Source organism: Pelodiscus sinensis, chromosome 16 (assembly GCF_049634645.1).
Source record: "Pelodiscus sinensis isolate JC-2024 chromosome 16, ASM4963464v1, whole genome shotgun sequence".
Taxonomy (NCBI): Eukaryota; Metazoa; Chordata; order Testudines; family Trionychidae; genus Pelodiscus; species Pelodiscus sinensis.
The window spans coordinates 33,983,782-34,007,613 of NC_134726.1; the positions used below are offsets into that span (position 1 = coordinate 33,983,782).

Below are 23,832 nucleotides of genomic sequence, written 5' to 3' on the forward strand. Positions count from 1 at the left end.
GCCCTGGCCTGACTCTGCCGACCTGGCCCTCGGCATGTGCTCCAAGGGGCCTTTCAGCAGGGACAGAGAAGAGACGACTGCCAGGAGTGCCCAGCATTGCTAGGGGACCCTGCGGCTTCCTCAGCGCCAGCCTGGTGCCCACGCTGGTGGTGGTAAAGCTCTCGACCCACCATCTCCACAGGGGTGAAACCGGCCCAGGGCGGTGGAGGTGGGGCAGGGAGCTGTTCAGGAGGAGAGGGGCTTGGAGGACAGGTTGCCTATTAGGACAAACCATTTCCCTAGGCGGGTGGGGAAGCACAGGGACGGGGTCCCTAGGGAGGGGGTGGAGTCTCCATCCCTGGAGGTGTTTAAGTCCCGGCTTGACAAAGCCCTGGCTGGGATGGTTGAGTGGAGGCTGGTCCTGCTCTGAGCAGGGGGCTGGACTAGACCCCTCCCGAGGTCCCTTCCCAGTCTGATCCGTCAAGAGCAGTTACAGCACCTGCGCACCATCCTCCCTGGCAAGGTGGGGGGCTCCCTGAGGGCGGGAGAAGATGGGGCCCTTCTCTGTGGGGAAGGGGGGGAGCCTGGCACCGGCAGGTGGGTGCCCGCTGTGCTTGGGGCTACCTTTGGCAGGGATGAGGCGCTGCAGCGCAGGGCACCCCACTGCCCATTCCGTGTTGAGCTTGCAGCTCTGAAAGGACCAGGGCTGCTCCCCCTCCCTCTCCCCTGGGGCCAGCTCCTGCACCAGGCTGTGCATAGGGGCCTGCCCGGGCTCACCCTGCTCGCAGCAGCCCTGGCCCCCCTCCAGGAGAGGTGGTGACCCGGCACCAAGGCAGGGGCTGGGCGTGGCACGGACACAGCGCTGGGGCCAGCAGCTGCAGCGTGGGAGGCTCCACAGAGCTTGACGGTGCATCCCAGGAGAGAAATATCCAGGGGCCAGAAGGGGGCCGGTCTGTGCTTCGGGGGGACGTGACAGAGAGATTTCTGACCCTCCCCCGGGATCCCCTGTCTCCTGGCGGTAGATTCTGCGCTTCATGGGTGACCCGCAGCTCGGCGGCGTGCAGGAGGACCTGTTTGGGAACTACATCGTGCAGCGCGGGCTCACAGCGCCTGGCCTGCGGGACGAACTCCTGGCCCAGGTCGCCAACCAGGTGTGGCGCAACACCAACGTCAACAACGAGGAGCGGGGCTGGCTCCTCCTGGCCGCCTGCCTCAGCGGCTTCGCCCCTTCCGCCAGCCTGGAGAAACACCTGCTCAAGTGAGCTGGGGAGAGGGCCGGAGGGAGCCTGGAGGAGGCCGGCGAAAGGCCGAGCCTCACGGCTCCCCGGGGTTCCCAGTGCTTCTGAAAAATCCAGCCCATCCCATCTCTCTGATGGTCCCAGTTCTCCCAGCCTCCTTACCTGCCAGTGACCCGTGGGAGCCAAGGGCATCCACACATACAGCTCCTCCCGGGGCTCAAACCTTCAACCTTCCACCCCCAGCCCTCTGGTTTGGACCCCTGGAGCTAAAGCAGGAACTCCTTTGGCTGGACAGCAGCAGTAAGCTGTTGTAATCCCTGGGCTGGTCTGTAGGGGGCGACATCAGCCCTCACGCAGGGTGTTCCCTCAGCACCTGGAACGGTTGGGACGGCCCTGGACAGGCCCCATTGTGGAAGGTGGCCCCCAGCGTTGCCTGGAGAGCCCCACCCAAGAGGCCACTGATGGGTCAGGGAAAGTCAAAGGGGGCTGGGTGCGACTCCGCTGTGCAGACACTCGCCTGGCCGGCCCGGCCCCCGCCCACGGCATCCATCCTCCCTGGGCAGGTTTGTTTCCGACTACGCCTTCGACGGCTACAGGCCGGTGTGCCAGCACAAGCTGATGCGGGCCATGCTGAAGTCCCAGCTTGGCCCCGAGGCGGCCCGCACCTACCCGCCCTCGCTGCTCGAGTGGACGGCCAGCAGGCAGCGAGCCAGCATGGCCTTGGACGTCTACTGCTTCAACGGTGAGGGGCCTCCTGGACGAAGCTGGGGGCCTCCGGCAAGACTCAGCAGGGCGGGGTGATCGAGGGGGGCTGCGAGGAGCGTTTCTGCCGCTGCCCTGGTGGGGCTGGCTGGCGCCCGGCTCAGTGGGACTCACAGGGGTCAGCGAGAGCAGAAGGTTCCCCAGAGTCTGGGATCTCAGGGGACTGGCCCTAAGGCGAGAGAGGGTGTGGGGGAAGCAGGGAGGCAGGGCCGATCAGGCCTTCGAGGCAGACCTCCATCTGGGCAGGGATGAGGGATGGGGGTTTGGGGTGCAGTAAATTGGGGGAGCCCAACATTTGGGTGCCCCCAGCCCCCATTTCACCTTAACCATCCTCTGTTCCCATGCCTGCCTCTGGCCTTCCTTTCCCTACTCACCCAGGGTGAGTTTTAGCGGTGCACACACAGTGCCCCCCATGGGGTGTGGGGCAGCGCTGGGGTTCGGCTGCTCGGTAACATGCAGCGATTTGACGGTCTGCTCTTAACTTCCCAGGGGACCAGTTCTCCTGCCCCATCCATTCCTGGAGCACCGGGGAGGAGCTGGCAGGAGACGTCCTGAAGCACAGGTACGGGGGCTTTGGCCCTGCCTCCCCGCCTCCCGCCCTATGGACCTGCCTGCTCCGTGTCCCACAGGGACTGTAAGGCCTTGGGCGTCCTGGCTCTGTGCGAGGCAGAGCCGGTAGGGCTGGGGAGCTCTGGTCACGTGAGCAGCAGTGACTAACCAGCGGGACGCAGTGTGGATCCAGAATCCCGAGGGACAGTGTTCAGGTGGATCTGGGGAGCGAGGGGGCTGGTCCAGGACCCATCCCGAGCCGAATGCCACCCCTTGCGATGTGTAAAGCAGCGAGCCCTTCCCCAGCAGGGCCGTGGGCTGTCCCAGCAGCTGCGGGCTGGGGAACTCACGGGGCCCTGTTCTGATGTGGGTGGGATTATCAGAGCTGCTGCTGGGTCTCGGTGCACGAAGCGCGGGAGGGCCAAGGCCTGACCTAGGGGGGCTGAGCAGGCAGGGCTTCTCCCATGGCAACTGGCCCTGTCCCCTTTTCGCTGCGTCCTTCCCCTCCCCACGGGAGGGCACTCTCCTGGCTCAGCGCCCTTGCTTTGCCGGCAGGGGGCTGACAGAAGGTTGGCGGGGCTGGTCCGTCTCCATGAAGGACGGCGCCCAGTGGGCCGAGCTGGCTGGGCACGATTACATCCTGGACCTCGTTTCCGACCTGGAGCTGCCTCGGGGCTTCCCCAAGCAGAAATCTTATTTCATCATCGCTTCCGAAGGGGCGGAGGAGGGCAGCGGCGCCACCAGCGCGTAGGTACCCGGGGCTGCTGAGGAGCTGGGTGGGCCGCAGCAGCTGTGGGGGGATCAGACCCTGAATCCCTTCCCGGATGGGCAGACCTGTTCCTGAGCCACTCGGAGGTTCTGGGCACCCTCCACAGCAGCCCTGCCCTGTAAAGGGGTGGCTAACAATGCAGGGGGCCCTTTCGAAGCACCTGATCATTCAGCTGCATAGTGTGCAGCATACGCACCATGGCATGCGCCGGAGCTGCCTTCCAAGAAGCAAGAGGTGTGGCCTGGAGAGGAGGTGTGGCCTGGAGAGGAGGTGTGGCCTGGAGAGGGAGGCGTGGCCTGGAGAGGAGGTGTGGCCTCTGGAGGGAGCTGAGCATAGGACTGGGAGCCAGGAACAGTGGGGGGGATGCGAGATCAGCAGTTGATGGGAGCCTTCAGCCAGGCTGGGACTTGAACCCATGAGCAGCGTGGTGCAGACCGGCCCTGCCGCCTGGCCCAGCAGCCTTGCCTGGCCTCAGAGCTGGCTGCATGCGGGGTCTCCACCTCCGTGTGTCTCCAACGCGAAGGTACCAGCAGCAGGCTGGCGTCTCCAGCAGACAAAGGGAGAGCAACAGGGGTGGAGGTTAAACAGCTGTTCCCTCTCTGTGCCCCTCCCTGTTCTCTGTAGAGTATTCGGACAGGGCTTGGACTCGGATGAGGAAGTCCCTCCCCCTCCGCTCACCAAGGCCCCCACGGGACCACCTCCAAACACCCCTGGCTCAGAGGGATATTACTGTCGTGGTAAGCGTCCAGCTCTCCTCTGGGCGTCCTTCCTTTAGACCGGGCCCCTCTTTCCACAGCCAAAGCAGCGTGGCCACGTCTCTCCCGGTCGCTTCACAACCCAGCTCGAAATCACCTTGGCCTTAGAAAAAGGCCACCCTTCCCATAATGCACCGGACCACTCCTGGGGGTGGGGGGGAGAGGGGACCTTCCTGACCTGGGTGGTGATGGGCAGATGCCATGAAGCATGCGATTTAGTCCCACACACCCCTTTCGCCTGCAGAGATCAGTGTCACCAGGGTCAGCTGTAGACTCTGGTGTGCAGGCAGGTTCAGGGTGGAATTACTAGCCAGCCACACGCCTCCGGTCAAACCCCAGCAACACCTTCCCCTTTGCCTGACTCTGCCTGTCGTGTCCCTGCTGGCAGATTCTGACACCGTCAGCGAACCTCGAATGCACAAGGGGTTGGATCGCTACCTGGACAGTCTGTTTGACCCAGTGCTGTCCTATGGGAATGGGGTAAGGACCGATCCCCATTGGGCTTGGGGGCCTGCCTGGCTTCACGGGGGGGGGGGATCATGAAAGACGTGAGGGGCTCAGCTACTAGGGACATGGCCCAGGTCAGGACCACAGTTAGACCAAGGGAGGCCCTGGCTTGCAGCAGTTTCACTGGGACCCTTTGGAGCGTGGGTCTAATAGGGGAGAGAACCACAGCAGAAAACTCTCAGGGCCGGAGGGTCTGTCTGCTAGCCAGGCCGCCTGCCCCAGTGGTAGCAGAGAGCTTTGGGGTTGGGAGGGGTTGAACAGCCTGTGGCTCCCTTTGAGTCTCTGGGACCTAAGGGCCTGTGTGGGCCCCAAAGACCCCACGAGGCTGGGTGGTGGCCTCTGTTCTCCCACTTCCTTCCCACCCCAGAGGTGGCTGCATTTCCCTAACAGGAGGCTTGACAGGTGCTGTCTAAACCTCACCTGCTGTGATGTTCTGGGGTGAGGTTCTTGTCTCCTGTGCCATGCCGGGCAGCAGGAAGGGGCCCGGTTACACGGCAGTCAGGAAGGCTGGCTGGGGCCCATGCCCACCTCAAGGGTGGCGGAACCATTAGCTGGGCCCCGCAAGTGGGGCCTGGGGACAAGTGGCCCTGGGAGAAGCTCGGAGACACGGGACCGCAGTTGTTACAACAATCCCGGGGCCGAGATCACGTTTGCTCCCTACCCACCCATTGCGAGCGCAGCGTGACTGGGGACGGAGCTGTCACTTGATCTCCCTGGCCCGGATGTTCCCTGGCACTGTCTGCCATGGCAGGGATCACTTTCCAGCCTGCCCCCAAAGCTCCCACCCCGCCACTGTCCGCCCTTTGTTTGCTCCACTCCTGCCTCCCGCCGGCGCCAGGACTTGGAGAAGCCGGCGGCTGTCTCCCGCAAGATGAAAGGAGGAGGCCAGGTCGGAGGTGGGAGCAGCAACAGCAGCGTGGACCAAAGCCGCGCCAGGGCCCCCAGGGAGACCGGTGAGTGTGGGCAGAGCCCCGTGGCCGTGCCTGGGGAAATGGGGGGCGGGAGGCAGGACTCCTGGATTATAGTCCCAGCTCTGCCACGGGCCAGCAGGGCAGATGGGGAGCTCAACAAGGCCATTCCCATATCCGTAGCCCTCCTGCAATGAGGGCGCTGGGAGCGACGTGCCTGTATGGCTGCCCCCAGGACGGTCCATTAGCGAGTCTCCCTGCTGCAGAATACGGGACTTTTTGGAGCATAGTTCAGACAGGATCCAGCCCTGGCTGGTAAGGGAGGGGCGGCGCTGCGGGGCCAAGGAAAGGTGGAGAGGGCTCTTTGCAGCCATGGACGCGAGGAGCCAGGTGAGAGTGAAGCAGAGTGCTCCTGAGTCACTGGGCTGCGCACTCTGCCCCAGCTTTCCCAGTGACTCTGTCCTCTCTGGGTCCATGCCCTGGGCCCGCCGCAGCCCCAGCGAGGCTGTGTGCACACGGCCAGGCTCCGGCCTTTGCTGGACTCGCCCTCCCCTGCACGCGCCTGGGACGCCAAGCACTTCCTGCTCCCAGCTCCCTCCTCTTTGCCCTTGCAGGTTTGCAGGAATCCACCCTGGAACTGCGGCGGGACCCTATCCAGGTCAGTGGGGGCGGGGCAGGCGGGGGGGCCCAGCAGGAGGCAGCACTGAGATGTGATGCAGCCCGCGCGTGCTGGGATGTTTGTCCATCCTGCCAGGGCTGGGCAGCTTTTTCCTTGACGATTCCAGCCCAGCGCCTTCGAGAGGCGTAAATCCCTGCCGGGAGAGTCACCGGGGCACTTGGGCTGGGCAGAGCCCCAGGCACAAGGGGGCGCTGGAGAGGGCGGGCCCCAGACACAAGGGGGCGCTGGAGAGGGCGGGCCCCAGACACAAGGGGGTGCTGGAGAGGGAAGGCCCCAGGCACAAGGGGGCGCTAGAGAGGGCGGGCCCCAGGCACAAGGGGGCGCTGGAGAGGGCGGGCCCCAGACACAAGGGGGCGCTGGAGAGGGCGGGCCCCAGACACAAGGGGGTGCTGGAGAGGGAAGGCCCCAGGCACAAGGGGGCGCTAGAGAGGGCGGGCCCCAGGCACAAGGGGGCGCTGGAGAGGGCGGGCCCCAGACACAAGGGGGCGCTGGAGAGGGAAGGCCCCAGGCACAAGGGGGCGCTAGAGAGGGCGGGCCCCAGGCACAAGGGGGCGCTGGAGAGGGCAGGCCCCAGGCACAAGGGGGCGCTGGAGAGGGAAGGCCCCAGGCACAAGGGGGCGCTAGAGAGGGCGGGCCCCAGGCACAAGGGGGCGCTGGAGAGGGCAGGCCCCAGGCACAAGGGGGCGCTGGAGAGGGCAGGCCCCAGGCACAAGGGGGCGCTAGAGAGGGCGGGCCCCAGACACAAGGGGGCGCTGGAGAGGGCGGGCCCCAGACACAAGGGGGCGCTGGAGAGGGCGGGCCCCAGGCACAAGGGGGCGCTGGAGAGGGCGGGCCCCAGGCACAAGGGGGCGCTGGAGAGGGCGGGCCCCAGGCACAAGGGGGCGCTGGAGTGGGCGGGCCCCAGGCACAAGGGGGCGCTGGAGAGGGCGGGCCCCAGCCATAAGGGGGCGCTGGAGAGGGCGGGCCCCAGGGACTTTGAGGTTTCAATGTTCCCCTCCCCGGGGCTGCACAGCTGCAAATGATTCTTAGGCACCGCATAGGAAAGTGGCGGGGAGTTAAACTTTCTCATGGACACTCTGGGGTGATGTACCGGTGGCTCCACAGTGAGCGATATTCGGTGTTTATATTCGGACGTCACAACACTCCTGCCCCTCAGCTGAGCTGACAGGGACCCAGCCCAGCTGGCAAGCCGGGCCGGTGACGGGAGAGCCCACCACACAGGCAGCAGGACGCGTAGCCCGTTGGCCAGGCACGTGGGCACAATCCTCTTCCTGTTACAGCCCCGCTGGCCCAAACCATCCCCCACCGGGCCCTGCTCGCACCCCGGGAGGGAACACCCAGGAGCAGCTCACCCGGCTGGGACTGGGCGCCACCACCAATGACTTACCAGCTGGGAGGCTGCCGTGCCCAGCCTGCTGTACCCCATCTCCCACCCATCCCGACTCAGGGAGCCCCGACCTGTGGTGACTATCCAAGCCCCGTGTGAGGTCACGGCCCCCACGTCCTGGCCCGATCCCCTGGCGATTCCTGTCAGCTTCCTGGGTCCCCTCTGCATTCTCAGCTGACGACGCTCCGTTTTGTTTCCTGCCCCCAGCGTCAGGTGGTGGGGCTGGGTACTGAGAGAGTCTCAGAGTGTTCTGCCTCCCAGAGGTCTTGGATCCTGGGCATCCCCGGATATCTCCTGGCCATGCCTGTAGTAATGTCTCCACTCTGGGCAGTTTTCTATGGCGGAAATATTATGATGGAGCCTTAAACGCCCCCCGTCCCAGCCCCTCATTGCTCTGGGAAGAGGTTAAAGTTCCCCGGGGCAGAGGAGGAAAGACGAGGCATTTACTGCCTGCGTGGGCCAGAAGTGCCTTGTTCTACAGCGCACTGGGCTGCTTGGCCCCCTCCCGCCCAGAGGCAGCTGCATTTCAGGGCAGGATAAAATGATTCTCTATGGCAGGGGCAGGGAACTTTTTTTGAGTCAGTCGGGGGCTGCACACAAGTGAGAAGCAAATAACAAAACAAAACAAAAACGTGACCCCTGACTGAGAGGAAAAGACGCTCCCCACATTCCCCTCGCACACCAGAGCCTGGGGGAGCCCAGCCTAGTAGATTGTGTGTGCAGCAGCCTCACAGTGGGGCATTGGAGGGGGGCGGATGGAGCACCAGTATGGGCTCCCCAATGCAGGGGGGGGAAACTGAGTCTTGGGGGTTGGATCCAGGCAAACCAGGGCAGGCCGAGGTTCCCCACCCCTGCTCTACAGCCGATAAGTGCTTTGGAGTGAAAGACCCTGAGGAAAGAGCAGCCGCGGTAGCAGCTGGACAGGGAGTTTTCAGGGGTTCCGTAGCCTGGCCACCTGCATAACACACAGAATTCCTAGAGCGGCGCTTCAGAAACCGGCCTGCCGATGTAACACGCTCCTTCTCCTTCCCCCTGGCCAGAGGGCAGCTGTGAGCGGGACTCCTGCCAGGACGGCGGCTCTCCTGCAGAAAGCTGGTAAGGAATCAGCCCCCCCCGGAGAAACCTCCTGTCTTGGGTTGGGCGCTCACACTGACCCCCCCGCGCCGGGCAGCCCTCAGGAGACGCTGACGCCACATCACGGCGCATAGTGGTGCCATGGGCTTTGGAGACCTGGCTCAGCCCATCAGGGAGCGTGGTTTAGGGTCTAGTTTGCTGCTGTGATTTGAAAATGACCCACCCTAGGGCTAGGAGGGCTGTGGGTTGGGAGTGAGGCGCATCAGCAGAGCTGGGAGGGGAGCCCCGGGTGGTACGGGAGGCAGCCGGGCAGGTGCTCCAGCTGAGGTTTGGGGGCAGGGCGGGAAGGAAGCCGTGACTCGCAGGAGATGGGGACGGCAGGTCGGGAAGCATGGACCGAGCTGGGGCTGCTGGCCTGGGGGAAAGCTGTGAGAGCAGCGGGCAGGGCTTGCCCGCGCCATGTGAAGGGGGCAAAGGGCTGGGCAGGCCGCCGGGACTGCTCTGCAGGGCATGTCCCAGAGCCAAGGCCCCTGCGGGGGGGAAGACGCCTGCAAAGGGGAGAGAAAAGCCCAGCAGTGAGGGGCGGCCCACGGGTCCTTGTGCATGGTGCTGGACAGAATCGTAGCCTGAGCCTTGCAAACCGAAGCAGGCGCCTTTCCCCTCCTCAGGGGCAGGGGGCCAGATTTCAGGGCTGGAGCTTGCCCCCCCCCGCCCCCCGAGAGTCTCAACCCAGTCCCCCCCCTCCCTTGCTCCCTGCCTCCACTACAGCTCCTGCCTCCAGGCTGCGGGCCGGGGAGCTGGTGCGGCCGGCCAAACTGAACGCGCAGCATTTGCCCGAGCCCACACAGCACATCAGGAACATCATCAAGCAGTGCCAGCGGCCTGCCCGGCCCCCCGAGCCCATCAGGTGAGACCCTGGGCCACCAGATGCCTGCGACTGCTCCAGCCCCTTCCAGCAGCAGCCTCTGACCCTGCACCAAAGCTTTTAGCTTGGGCTGAGGCCTGGCGCACCGGCTGCTGGAGGGCCCAGGGCTGTATTGTGTCTCTGCCCCTGACTGGCCCCGGCTCTTTGTCTCTGCAGGAAGGAAGGCGGAAAGGTCTTTGTGAAGAAGAGGGATCCCCATGAGGAGGCCCTGAGGATCTTAAAGGGGCAGATGTCAGGGACGCCGAGGGCCCCGGTAGGAACATGCTGGTCTGAAGGCACAGGCGGCTGCTCTCCCCGTCGATAGCCTGGGGGGAGGAGGGGGAGAGTGGCCGGAGAGGCCGGCTGCTGGCCTGGCGAAGGCAGCAGCATGGGGCGCAGCTCTGAGTGTAGCTGAGCATTCGGGGTTACCCCCGGCAGTCCCTGCGGCTGGGATCAGAGACAGGACTCCCGGGGAGAGCATGGCCCCTGGCTGGCCACTGAGCCCCAGGGCCAGGGAGTGTCCCCCACTCCTGCCCATGGGTCTGACGGGAGAGCCCCCCAGGCTGGGGAAATCGCCAGACCCCTCCCAGGAAGCTGGTCTCCACCTCTGTGTTGTAGGTGCCCAAGGAGACAGTAGCCATGGTGAAGCCGGTTACCAGCATCAGGAGGCCTTTGCCGCTGTCCCCAGCCGCCATTCCCCCGCCGGCTGCCGTGGCCAGGTCTTTTCCTGCGTCGCCTCCAGGTAACAGCACGAGAGGCTGTGCAGCTCCGGGGCTCAGGGCTGGACGCCGGAGCCTCACGCTGTCCTGCCAGGTTCTGGGCCCATCGCTTCCCCCGGCCAGGAGCGCGTTGCCGGGAAGTGATGGGAAAGCCTGTCGGTACTGACGGGCCTGGTCAGCTTAGCCCTGGCCTGTCGGAAGCCAGAGATGCCTCTGATTCAGCAGGCCCATCCTCCAGAGAGCCCCGTGGGCCTGGCCCTAAGAGCAGTGCCCAGTGTGCAGAGTAGTGATAGAAATGTAGCCGTGTTAGTCTGGGGTAGTTGAAGCAAAATGCAGGACAGTGTGCAGAGAGCCTGGTAGAGACCTTAGCCCTGCCAAGGTCTCGCTCCACTGCCACCCGACTTTCAACGGCTCCAGATCAGGCCTGTTTGGACCCTCGGACCCCGCTCGCTGCTGCTGCTGCTACCCGCCCCCAAATGACCCTTTGGCATTGTCCATGCACGTTCGCATTTTGCAAGCTAGGAAAATGCTGAGCCACTGGATGCGCCCGCGGGTCCCTGGGCTATTAAATTGCTCACGTTAGGCCGACGAGGCGGTAGCTATACACACGCAAGGCGATCGGTTACCATGGCGATGGGCTTGGGATGAGAGTCTGATGGAGCAGAGAGCTGCCAGGACAGAGGGGTGTCCCAGAGAGCCTAGAGGAGTGGGTAACTTGCACCCCATGAAATCTTCAGCCGATTGGGGGTGTACACCAATGTTCCCTCTAATCTTTTCCATCCATGGGGGAGGTCTAGGTTGGATATTAGGAAAAACTATTTCCTTAGGAGGGTGGTGAAGCCCTGGGATGGGTTCCCTAGGGAGGGGGTGGAATCTCCATCCTTAGAGGTGTTAAAGTCTCGGCTTGACAAAGCCCTGGCTGGGTTGATTTAGTTGGGGTTGGTCCTGCCGTGGGCAGGGGGCTGGACTCGATGACCTTCTGAGGTCTCTTCCAGCTCTATGATTCATGTGTGGAATAATGTTATGTGCACTGGGGCCTATGTGAATGCGCACCACCAGTAAAAACAAAACCTAGCTGTGAGCAGTCCTCTGATCAGCAGGGCAGCATTTGAATCTCTCCTGAGACAGGAAGCATTGATGTATGCCTGGGCAGGCGTCCTTAATAGGAGTTTGGCCAAGAGTCAGGGAGATTAGCCTTACATGGTCATCCGACCGTAGACATTTGTAGAGGCCAGGATAGGAAACCTGCAGGAGTGAGTGAAAGCAAATCCGATGGTCCAGAGACCCGAGACATGGATCAGACTGGGCCGTGAACAGCTGGCATTCAATCCCAGAGCACCTCTGCTCAGTGGCGAGGCCAGGGGCCCAGGGTACTTTCAGAGGAGTGGGTTTTCCTGTGACACTAGGCAGGAGGAAGTGACTAGGTCCTCATGTTCCTGGGCATATGCTCAAACTCCTGATGGGATCAGGAAGCAAAGTCCCGCCCTCCCCAGCGCCTCAGGAGAGAGTATTGCACCATTTCTGAAGAGCAATTAAGCCAAACTCCTGATGGTTTATGGCCATTAAGGATCCCTTGGTATCTTCTGCAAGAGCTGAGCCTGGGATTAGAGTAAATTCCCCCTCGAGTAATGACATCCTACGGCCCTAAATTCCCCCTGCAATTTCAGTTGGACGTGGACTTCTCCATCACTTCTGTAGTAAACAGTTGTGCAATGTTGTTCTTACACAGCTGCTGCCTTCCACCCCAGAGGTGACTGCCTTTCAGTGCTGGGTGAATTCTGAGTGGTGGTGTTGTGTGCAGTTACATAGCTGCTGCCTTCCACTCCAGAAGTGGCTGCATTTTAGTGGTGGGTGAACTGTTCCTGGTGCAGAGGATGTTAGCTTGCGCACAGCGTGGAACAGGGGAGAAGAAACAGTCTGGGCAGTACCCTTGCACATGCCAGAGCCCCTGAGGAGGCAGAAACTTGTCAGCTGTACCACACACATAGCTGCACCAATACCAGCTGGTAGTGGAAGGCTGGTGCAGTGGTTAGTGCACTGCCTGAGAACTCAGGAAATCCCAGTTCAGTTTGCTGCTCTGCTACAGACTTTCTGTGTGTGACCTTGAACAAGTCACTTTGCCTTCCTTTCCTGGAGGTGATCCCAGCACTGCTGTGCCCCTAGCCTAGGGACTTGGGAGGAGAAATGCAATGAAGGCTGTGCAGTGCCCAGAGACTAGGAGACGGCAGGTTACGTTGGTTGGATAGCGTAGGCCTGATTTGCCCCAGTGCAGTATGAAATAGCCGTGGCCTAGCTAGCCGGTTGCCTCCTGCAGCCACAGCACCTCAGCTGCCCGTGAGCTCTCTGCTGTGGCTCTTTTCAGTCGCAGTCTCCCGGGAGCTCCCAGGCGAGCAGGAGCAGGTCCAGACGCAGCTGCACCGGTGCTGCAGCAAGGAGTTCTACACCTACCGCAACGTGTCCTGGAAAATATACATCCGGAAAGAGGTACTTGCCCAGGCAGGGATCCACGCGGTCCCCTCCTCCCTCTCCCATCTGACCCACAGGGCCAGGGGACATCAACACCCAGGCCAGACCCTGATGGTGGAAAGAGCTGGCCTGAAAAATCACCGTTTGTCTCTTTCTGCGGAGGAACCGGGCCATCTAGTGGCTGTTAAGGCGCAAATGCCATAAGCGCGGAAAGTAGGGGTGCGGGAGGAGGGTGCTGCGGCATCCCAGCCCCATGCCCCTGCTTCCCAGGTTCCCGGATGCCAGCTCCGTGCCCCTGCCACCCAGGCTTCTGGATGCTGACCCTGCTGTACCTCTCCTGTGGCCGCCACTTCCAGCCCCGGGACCCATTCAGCTGCCAGACCTAAGCACAGGAGCTCAGTCGCCAGCCCTGGGGCCCGCTCAGCTACTGGCCCTACTGCCAGGCCCCTGCCCAGCCGCTGGGTCTGGGATCCTGGCCCCCAGCCCTACATGCAAAGTCCCTACTGTGGGGCTGGGAGGGGCTTGGACAGAAATAAGGGAGGGGCCCTCTCCAAAAATTGTTCCCACCTCTCTGGCAAGTGCATTTCAGTGTCCGTTCTCTCCTGAGGAGCGAGTGTTCAGCGCAGAGCTGGCGGCCGTGGGTTTCTTTAGAAATTGAGAAGGGAAGGAGCATTTGCAAGCCGCAATACCGAGTGAAAGGGAAGAGGAGGGGGCTTCAAGAGATATGGCAGCTCCCAGGGGTTCCTGTCAGGGATCAGGACCAGATGCCATCTGTCATATCTGTGCACCTCAAAAGTTGTCCCTTGCCTGCCTCTCGGCTGTGCTGCCTGCCTCTCGGCTGTGCTGTATACTGTCCATGAAAAGTTCTCTGGCTTGCAAGAGAAGAGCTCAGGGACTTTAGGCCTAACATTTAAGTTCTTTATTCAAATTAAAAAGATCCACAGCTCCCCAGGTTAGTAAGAGGGCGAGCTTTGTGCGTTTTCCCGTCTTTAATTGCCGCAGTCACTGACGCAATCCCTGGTAAGTGCAATGGACGAGTTTTGGGGTAACGTTTTCAAAGGTGCCTAAAAGACGTAGGAGCCGATGTCCCGTTTTCCAAAGTGGCGTCGGCATTTAGGACTCGATGGGACTTAGGTGCTAAGGTACATCGTCACTTTTGGAAATGTCACCCCAAAGGCCTGGCCTGCTTTGAGTGCAATGAAGGGACTAATGAACCCCCCCCCCCGCACCCCCTCCCCCTGTTTTTAAAACTCCCGCCGGGTTCGTTGTGCTCAGCAATGTGGAGCACAGACTGAGGGGTTTGCTCGCTAACAGACCCTTGGGGTCTCTTTCCTGGCAGGTGTTCTATCCAAAGGAGAGCATCAACAACCCCTGGTTACTGGATCTCCTTTTCAGACAGGTGAGGCCCCAGGCTCCGCGCACGGTGTCCCTGCTGTGAGCGGTCTCTGTTAGAAGAGCAGAAGAGTCGTTTTGGTTCCCGACTTAAAGCCAAGGGCTGGGAGTCAGGACTCCTGGGTTCGGTCCGTGGCCTGGTCACATTCCCCGTGGGTACTTGAGTGAACCAGCCCCTCTCTCTGCCTCCCTTTCCCCTCCGTATAACAGGGACCGTGCCCCAAGGGGGGCTGCGAGGGCTAATGAACATTTGGAAAGTGCCTTTTGATCCCCAGCGGGGAGCATTTGAGAAAGTCAGCACGGTAGCTGCTCAGGCTGCTTTGATTCCCTCGGAGCCTGGGCTGGCTGGAGGTGCATGGGGGGGTAAGGGGGGACCTGGGTCCAGGCAGACCCTGGGAAGGGGATCCCAGACCTACTATACGTGTGTCTGGTGGCATCTGTTTCCCAGTCTGCAGGAAATGCCCCCCCCCCCCCTTTGCTCAGCAACGCCCCCAGGAGCAAGCCTTGGCCACACCAGCTGTAGTGGCTCAGAACTGCTCAGTCCCTTGCTAGGACTTGGCCTTAGTCACAGCAGGAATGTTGGATCCAGCCCAGGCCTTGCCCCCAGACTGGGTTGCTCCCACGGTTCCTCCCTGAGGACTGCTCAGCCCACACCCTAGGTCCTCTGTAGAGAGCCGCTCCCACCTCCTTTATATGCAGATGGGCTAGGAACCCGCCGAGCCTTTTCCCAGCAGGTTCAACACCTGCTGGGACGGGAGGGGTTTGTTTCAGGCAAACTGCCGCTTCCGGCCAGTTCAGCAGCAGCATTGAGAGGCTGCGGGTGCCCGGGCGGGTGTTCTTGCTCCCTGCCCCATGGCAGCCGATGGGCGCAGGATGGGGCTTACAAGGAGGAGTTAGTGCGGCTGCATCGGGGACACAGAGGCCTCAGCTCTGAAGCTGCTAATGCCAACATGGCGGGTTCCCCCCTCAGATCTTCCACGACACGCTCTCCGAAGCCTGCCTCAGGATCTCCCCGGAGGAGCGACTGCGCATGAGATCCCTCTTCGGTAACGCCCGGCCCGGCCCACTGAGTCCTGCGTCAGGCCGAGGGGCCGCTGGGAGGGGGGGGGCTCTTCTCTCCAGCCCCATCTCCCTGCTGTTCCTTGGGGCAGGTCTGTGTAGTGCGTGAGGTTGCCACGGCGTGCAGTGGGCTGGGTTTGGCCCCAGCAGCCTCTCACCCCTCGGGCCGGGGCTGGTCTGAGCTGGGAGCCGAGTGTCACTAGTTCTGACCTGCCCTGGGCATTAGGGGTATCCCATCCCCCACGGGAAGGTCGGGTCCCCGGCAGCGACAGGGAGCCGTCGTGCACGCTGGTGGGACACAGCCCTTCTGGCTGGGGCTGTAGCGCAGCAGGAAGCAGAGCTCCCCCCCGCCGGGAGGCCTTTGTTCTCCCTCTGGGCCCCCACCCAGATTCACTTGCCCCCGCAGCAGATCCAAGGAGGGGGAACCAGCCCCTGACATGTCTCTCGGGGTGGGGGGGGTCTCACCACAGCGGAAAACAAGCTGGACTCGTTCAGCCCCGTGGCCGACGACAGCGTGAAGAAGGAGATAGTCCTGGCAGCCCGGGACAGCTGGGAGGTCTACTTCTCACGCCTCTTCCCCGCCACGGTAAGGTCTGCCCCACGCCCTGCGCCCCACGCCCTGAGGGATAGTCCCCGGGCTGCGGCAGGGCCCAGCAGCGGCTCCTGATGCAATCAGGCAGGGGTGGGGCTGGATGCGGCCCCTGGCTTGCCTGGTCCGTCCCCCAAGGCTCCGGGCTCCCCCAGCATTGTACCTCCACGGGGAACACACAGAATCTACTAGCCTGGCCCCCTAGGGTCTGGTGTGCGAGGAGACCGTGGGGAGGGGGCGTGTCATTCTCCTTTCTTCTTCTTGGTCAGGGGCCACGTCAGTGAGGGTTGGGTTTTTTTTTTTTTTTGCTTTTTTTGCTTCTCACTTGTGTGTGACCCTCGTCTGATTTTTCTGTGGGTCATCGGCCCCCAACCCAAAAATGGGTCCCACAACTGGCCTGAGGTTTGCTGCCCAGAGTGGCTGCCCTGTGCCGGCCGGGGGATGCAAGCCCCATACGCAGCAGGTAGCTGGGGCTGTGGGATCATCCTGGGCCTGAGGCTGTTGTTGGTTTAGAGACAAGCCCAGGAAGAGCCGAATGCTCCTGGGGCGACCCGGGCTGGCTCTACCCCCTGCCTCTCCACGGTGCCAGTCTCTGCCCTGGCACTGCTGTGGAGCCAGCCTGGCCAGGCTCATCGCTGCCGGGGACACTGGTCGGGGCTTTGACTTGCACCCTCTTCCCTTCCCTCCGCAGGGCAGCGTCGGCACGGGGGTGCAGGTCCTGGCCGTGTCCCACACGGGGATCAAACTGCTGCGGCTAGTCAAGGGCACCAACGTGACTGGGGAGCAGCTCCGGGTGCTGCGGGGCTACGGGTAAGGCCAGGGCCAGCTGACGCCGGCAGAGGAGCCAGCCCCGCGGGCACGTCCGGGGGAGGGCTGGTGTGCGGCTGCCTGGCACTGGCACTGCCGCACCAGCCTGTGGCTCCGGCAATTCCAGCCACCAGCCCGGCAGCGCCTTGCCAAAGCGCAGCAGGGGGAGGGGGCAGTTTTAATGGGTTTGGTGAGACACGGAGCCACTTCCCAGCACAGATCAGGCCTGGGAGCTCCCTTTGCCAAGCTCTGTGATCAGCAACACACACACACACGGCCACCTACCCGCACGTGTGCACAGCTATGCGTACGCACACACGGCCACCTACCCGCACGTACACACAGCTACGAAAACACACATACGTGCATACAGAGCCACCTACCCGCACATGCACACAGCTACACAAATATACACGTACGCACACAGAGCCACCTACCCACTCGTGCATACATCTATGCAAACATGCACATACGCACACACAGCCACCTACCCACACGTGCACACAGCTACGCAAACATGCACGTATACACGCACAGAGCCACTTACTCATGTGCACACAGCCGTGCAAACTTGTGTACACACACACAGCCACCTACCCACACGTTCACACAGCTATGCAAACATGCATGTACACACACACACACACACACACACACACACACACAACCATAAACCCACACGTGCACAAACTTGTGCAAACAAGCATGCACATAACCACCTAGTCACAAGTGCTCACATGTGCAAATGTGCACATACATACACACAACCACCTACCCACACCTGTGCAAATATGCATGTACACACACATCTATACACATGCTCATGCACATACCCCCATGGACACACTCACACACGCACATGTCCAGGCAAACATGCACATACCCACAGTTATACACACATGCACACGCAAACACACACGTCCAAACACAGCTATACACACATGCACAGCCATATACATACCTGTGTACGCACACGCACATACACACAAATGCATAGACACACGCACACATCTCTTTACGCACGAGCCCACAGGCACACACCTGTGTACATACCAACACATGCCTGCCGACCCAGTGGGCCAGGGCCCGCGGCACTTTGAGATCCCCAGGAGAAGGGGCTACGAAAGGACAAAGTGCGATTTATCCTTTGCTGTATCAGTCCCCACGTGCACCCACGTTTCGTCCCCAGTGAGGGAGTAAAGGATCGGCCCCTAGCTCAGCCCCTCACTCCCCTGCGAGCCCGGATCCCGACTTCAAGGCCCCTCCTAGCTCCATCCCAGTCCGTGCCAAGCAGCCGGAGCCCAGTGGCTGGCGAGCAGGGTGCATGGGAGGCACAGGCGGTGCCTCCGTTCTGCCCTGGCTCTGGCAGTAAGACCCACCCCACCCCTGGCTGTCTCAGCGGCGCTCTCCTCGCCTGTTCTTAACCCGTCCTTCCCTTCCCCCAGCTACGCCGACCTCCTCTTCGTGACCATCCCCTCCAAGCACATGCTGGAGTTCAACCTGAGCCACGAGAAGCTCATCCTCTTCTCCCCCAGGGCCCCCCAGGTGAAGGCCATGATCGACTATTTCATCACGGAGCTCAAGAAGGTGAGAAGCCGGCCGTGGACACAGAGCCAGGAGGGTGCCTTTCGGTATCCCCTGGCCCCTCACGCCCTGGCACACTGCCCAGGCCCTGCCCCGCCCCTCACGCCCTGGCGCTCTGCCCAGGCCCTGCCCCGCCCCTCGCACCCTGGCGCTCTGCCCCACCCCGCCCCTCACGCCCTGGCGCACTGCCCCACCCCGCCCCTCACGCCCTGGCACACTGCCCAGGCCCTGCCCCGCCCCTCACGCCCTGGCGCTCTGCCCCGGCTCCGCCCTGCCCCTCGCACCCTGGCACACTGCCCTGCCCCGCCCCTTGCACCCTGGCGCACTGCCCCGGCCCTGCCCCGCCCCTCACGCCCTGGCACTCTGCCCCGGCCCTACCCCGCCCCTCACGCCCTGGCGCTCTGCCCCGGCCCCGCCCCACCCCTCACGCCCTGGCGCTCTGCCCCGGCCCCGCCCCGCCCCTCACGCCCTGGCGCTCTGCCCCGGCCCCGCCCCGCCCCTCACGCCCTGGCGCTCTGCCCCGGCCCCGCCCCGCCCCTCACGCCCTGGCGCTCTGCCCCGGCCCCGCCCCGCCCCTCACGCCCTGGCGCTCTGCCCTGGCCCTACCCCGCCCCTCACGCCCTGGCGCTCTGCCCCAGCCCCGCCCCACCCCTCGCACCCTTGCACACTGCCCCGGCCCTGCCCCGCCCCTCATGCCCTGGCGCACTGCCCTGGCCCTGCCCCGCCCCTCACGCCCTGGCGCACTGCCCCGGCCCCGCCCCACCCCTCGCACCCTGGCGCACTGCCCCGGCCCTGCCCCGCCCCTCACGCCCTGGCGCACTGCCCTGGCCCTGCCCCGCCCCTCACGCCCTGGCGCACTGCCCCGGACCTCCCCCGCCACTCATGCCCTGATGCGGCAGCCATGTAAATGCAAATGCCGCAGGGGATATTTAAATCCCCGCGGAATTTGCAATTTGAAGTCTACATTAGCATCCCTTTTCCGGAAAGGGGTGCCAATGTAGATACAGCCATAGACTTTAAGGTCAGAAGGGACCTTATGATCATCTAGTCTGACCCTCTGCACAGTGCAGGCCACAGAATCTCACCCACCCCGCTTAGAATAATCCTCTCACCTAGATCTCAGATATTGAAGCCTTCAAATATTTTGAAGGCCCCAAGATGCAGAGAAGCCTCCAGCTGTGATCTGTACCCCATGCTATAGAGGAAGGCGAAAAACCTCCAGGGCCTCTGCCAATCTACCCTGGAGGAAAATTCCTTCCCGACCCCAAATATGGCGATCAGCTAAACCCTGAGCATGTGGGCAAGACTCATCAGCCAGACACCCAGAAAGTTCTCTATAGTAACTCCTATCATCCCTCCATTGACCTATTTCCCACTGATAATGAATGGTCCATTAGTTACCAAGATCATGTTACAGGCAGTCCCCGGGTTACGTACAAGATAGGGACTGTAGGTTTGTTCTTAAGATGAATTTGTATGTAAGTTGGAACTGGCGTCCAGATTCAGCCGCTGCTGAAACTGACCAGCGGCTGACTACAGGAAGCCCCAGGCAGAGTTGCTCTGCCCTGGGCTTCCTGGAATCAGCCGCTGATCAGTTTCAACAGCTTCAACAGCGGCTGAATCTGGACGCCTGGGACAGAGCAGCTGTGGCGCTGCTGGGTAGGTCCCTGCAGCGCTGCACGTCAGCACTGCGGGGACCAACCCGGCAGCACCCCAGCAGCTCTACCCCAGGTGTCCCCAAGTCAGCCGCTGCTGAAACTGATCAGCGGCTGTTTCCAGGAAGCTCGGGGCAGAGCAACTCTGCCTGGGGCTTCCTGTAGTCAGCCGCTGGTCAGTTTCAGCAGCAGCTGACTTGGGGACGCCTGGGGCAGAGCAGCTGGGGTGCTGCCGGGTTGGTCCAGTAGCGCCGAGGAGCGGTGCTGCTGGACCAACCTGGCAGCACCCCAGCTGCTCTACCCCAGGCGTCGGCGAGAAAAGCCTGGTCTGCTGGGGGGGGCGCACTAGCTGCGCCCCCCCCCCCCCCCCAGCAGACCAGGGAGACGCGGGCGGCGGACCGCCGAGACGAGCCGCGGTCCCGCCCGCATCCTACGCGGCTTTGCTCCGCGTCTCCCTGGTCTGCTGGGGGGACCTCCCCCAGCCCTCCCCAGCAGACCAGGGAGACGCAGAGCAAAGCCGCGGAGGATGCGGGCAGCGGGACCGCGGCGCGTCTGGGCGGTCCCGCTGCCCGCGTCCTCCGTGGTTTTACTCTGCATCTCCCTGGTCTGCTGGAGGACGCGGGCAGCGGGACCACGGCACATCTGGTCTGTCCCACCGCCCGCGTCCTCCAGCAGACCAGGGAGACGTGGAGCAGCTTTTCTCGCCCCGGAGGACGTGGGCGATGGGACCGCGGTGCGTGTGGGCAGTCCCGCTGCCCGCCTCCTCCAGGGCTAGAAAAGCCCCGTTCGTAACTGCGGATCCACGTAAGTCGGGGACTGCCTGTATTTCATCAAACCATCCCCTTATCATAGAATCATAGAACTGGAAGAGACCCCAGAAGGTCGTCAAATCCAGCCCCCTGCTCTAGGCAGGACCAATCCCATCTAAATCAACCCGGCCAGGGCTTTGTCAAGCCGAGACTTAAACACCTCTAGGGATGGAGACTCCACTACGTCCCTAGGGAACCCATTCCAGTGCTTCACCACCCTCCTAGGGAAACAGTTTTTCCTAATATCCAACCTGGACCTCTCCCACCACAACCTGAGCCCATTGCTCCTTGTTCTGCATCTGTCACTACTGAGAACAGCCTCTCTCCATCCTCTCTGGAACCCCCCTTCAGGAAGTTGAAGGCTGCTCTAGCTGTGCACCAGGGCAGGCGTGTCCCTGTGACCTAGGGGAGGTGTGTGCAGAGCTGTCCTGTCCGTAGGGCAGTTCGACGCAGATTTCCTGGGCCCTGCGTTTTGGGGGGCCTCGCGGCAGCTGCCCCAAACATCCTACGGACTGGCGGTTCCCCCATACTCGGGTTAGCCCGCGGGGCCCTGGGATGGCTGGGGGCTGGTGGCAGGGGTCAAGCCCCCCTCGCTCGCTACAGCGGCAGGAGCCTCTGGGGAGGGGAGCCACACAGCAGCCTGCTCCACTCCGCCACCATCTCCCAGGCCAGCCCACACCAGGGCGGGGCGCTCTGCCTCCTGCCGCCCTGAGGCAGAGCCACCCAGCTGGCCCGGGAGCTGGCAGCAGAGCAAAACAGACAGAGGCTGCCGTGTCCCTCCGTCTCCCCGCAGCTCCCACCGCTGCAGTGAGTACGGGGGACCCCCCCTCCCCGCTGCCACCCTGCTCCAGGCCCCCAGGAAACCCTGGGGCTGTGTCCCTCGGGGGAGGGGGCTTGAGGGAAGGGGTGCGATGGAGGACAGGGCAGAACAGGGGCGGGAGGTGGTGGGGCGGGGGCAGAGCAGGAGCTAGATTTGGGGGACGGGTACGCTATACCCCCCCCCCAGCATCATAGGGACTCACGTGCCAGCAGCTGTGAGTTTGTGGCCCTGCTCGGGCTGCCGATGGCCGCCGGGCGGTGAGTTGAGACCCCTGCTGTAATATAGCCACCCGCTGCCCAGGAGACATTCAAATGCCGCCCGGCTGGCTAGCAGAGCGCCCCCAGCTGGCACCAGCCGGCTGCGTGTGTTTCTACTGGTGGTGCACATCGATACGTGACGGAACAACAGTTATTCTGCACGGGGATGGAAAAAATGAGAGGGCACGTTGGCTAGGGGTCATGCATGTGGTTGTAGTCTGGGCAGGCCTGTGTGTGTTTGGCTGTGCAGTTACCCTCGGAGCGCAGGTGTGTGTTTGGGGGGTTGTTTCTGGAGGGTGGGCAAAGGGCTGCCTGTATGAGTGTATTCGGGGTCGGGGGGCTGCAGCAGCACCCAGCACAGCCCCTCTCCCCTGCGCCAGGACTCGCAGTACGTGGTTGCTGTGAGAAGCCACGTTACAGAGGACAGGAGCCAGCTGAGCTTCCACAAAGGAGACATCATCCACCTGCAGCCGCTGGAGCAACCCGCCAGAGGTGAGCGCCCGGCAGGCACTTGGCGCGGCTGGCAGCCCTCTGGGGCGGGGCGGGCCGGCTTCGCGAGGGGCCCATTCCCTGCACGGGCACAGTGAGCTGCAAGAGACCACCCAGCCCTGTGCTTCCGGGCTGATAGCCCCTGCCCCCGCCCCCCCGCCGCAGCATGCGTCTGTCTGTGACTGCTCTGCTCCCCCGCCGGTGCCACCACACACACACACACTGCGCTCAAGGGGCTCGCTCCCTCCCCAACCCCCGTCGCTGTTGGGCAGCGGGGGGGGGGGGGCTGCGTGGCCGGGTGCAGGCAGCCCTGCCACAGTGCCCTGAGGCTGTCCCCTCCCCACAGACCGCTGGCACGGCTGCGTGGTGCGCAAGAAGGTGACGTACCTGGAGGAGCTAAAGAAGGGCACCCAGGAATTCGGTGGGTGGCACTGGGGGGCCGTGCGGTGCTGTCCATGCGTGAGCCCTGCCCCACGCCCCGTGTGGCTCTCTCCTCTGCGGTCAGCTCCCCCCTCCCCTCTGGCAAAGCAGGCGCTCTCCAGCCCCCCACCCCACCCCACCCCCCGGCGATGAATCCCAAGGACCCTGCTGCAGCCCGCACGGCCAGACCTCACTCCACAGCCTGGGGTAGCATCAAAGCACCAGGTCCGGGCAAGGAGCCCTACCCAATAGCCAAAGGGCGCTTCCCGGCCTGCCCCATTCGGTCACTGTCACACGCTGGTGCCGGGCGCTGCGTCCCCCTCCAGGGGCTTGTTTTGGGGCGGCTGACCCACAGCAATTTCCACTACATGCATGTGACGAAGGGGGTCTTTGCCCACGAAAGCTCATGCTCCAATACGTCTGTTAGTCGATGAGGTGCCCAGGACTCCTCGCCGCTTTTGCAGAGCCAGACTAACACGGCGACCCCTCGGATACTTGACACCCCAGGAAAATCAGTCGGGGGCCGCACAGAAGTGAGAAGCAACAAACCCCTAAAAAAAACATGCCGGGGGGGGGGGGGGGGGGGGGGTCGGGCTGGGCTGGTAGATTTTGTGGCTTCTCCTGCCTGCCCAAGGCTCTGGGGTGGAGCCAAAAATGAGGGGTTTGGTATGTGAGTCGGCTGCCAGGAAGCAGGTTTGGGGGCTGAGCAGGAGGGGGCTGGGCAGGGAGCCCCAAGCTTCAGGGGCCAGAACCAGGGGGCCAGATTCCACCCCCTGGGCCGTAGGTGTTGCAGGCCTGGTATTGCTCAAGAGCAACCTCTGTGGTCAATTGTGGAGCTGCACTTTCTGCTCAGTCCAGCCCCCGGCCTGGCTGTTTGTTTCCAGCACAGCCTTTGGCCTGCTTGGGAGCTGCACATCCGTGCTCACGCTCACGCTGGCTGAGCTAGTCCATAGGCAGGACAAGTGCCTACTACTGCTACCAGTGACAGGAGTTCCTGCTTCACCAGCCTGGGCTTGTGGCCTTGATGGTCCAATACAGTACAGGGGCCATATCCTATGCCTAAGGGAGGCCATCAGATTTCCAGCTGCTGCTCCGGCTCTGTGCCAGGGTTCTGGCAAGAGACTAGAAAAGCTGCTCAGTCCACGGCTGAGAACTAGAGCTCCCCAGGGAAGATCCATCTGCCCAGCAGCCCATCTCATTCCAGGCCCAGGGAGACCCATTAAATATGAGCTATCCCTATCCCATAGAGCTGGAA

General features: G+C 62.8%; 1 protein-coding gene across 1 annotated transcript in view; it reads left to right on the forward strand.

Moving 5' to 3' along the window:
- Positions 1–23,832, forward strand: part of MYO15A (myosin XVA) — an 82,654-nt gene that overhangs the window by 31,522 nt on the left and 27,300 nt on the right. The window contains exons 28-47 of the mRNA XM_075899761.1: positions 1,002–1,237; positions 1,781–1,959; positions 2,469–2,541; positions 3,084–3,275; positions 3,922–4,034; positions 4,441–4,532; positions 5,398–5,512; positions 6,082–6,125; positions 8,574–8,628; positions 9,376–9,514; positions 9,689–9,785; positions 10,130–10,253; positions 12,593–12,714; positions 14,036–14,095; positions 15,059–15,134; positions 15,618–15,733; positions 16,428–16,546; positions 17,989–18,130; positions 22,049–22,160; positions 22,504–22,578. Coding sequence (XP_075755876.1) covers positions 1,002–1,237; positions 1,781–1,959; positions 2,469–2,541; positions 3,084–3,275; positions 3,922–4,034; positions 4,441–4,532; positions 5,398–5,512; positions 6,082–6,125; positions 8,574–8,628; positions 9,376–9,514; positions 9,689–9,785; positions 10,130–10,253; positions 12,593–12,714; positions 14,036–14,095; positions 15,059–15,134; positions 15,618–15,733; positions 16,428–16,546; positions 17,989–18,130; positions 22,049–22,160; positions 22,504–22,578 — 2,281 coding nt within the window. The remainder of the gene's footprint in view (positions 1–1,001; positions 1,238–1,780; positions 1,960–2,468; positions 2,542–3,083; positions 3,276–3,921; positions 4,035–4,440; positions 4,533–5,397; positions 5,513–6,081; positions 6,126–8,573; positions 8,629–9,375; positions 9,515–9,688; positions 9,786–10,129; positions 10,254–12,592; positions 12,715–14,035; positions 14,096–15,058; positions 15,135–15,617; positions 15,734–16,427; positions 16,547–17,988; positions 18,131–22,048; positions 22,161–22,503; positions 22,579–23,832) is intronic.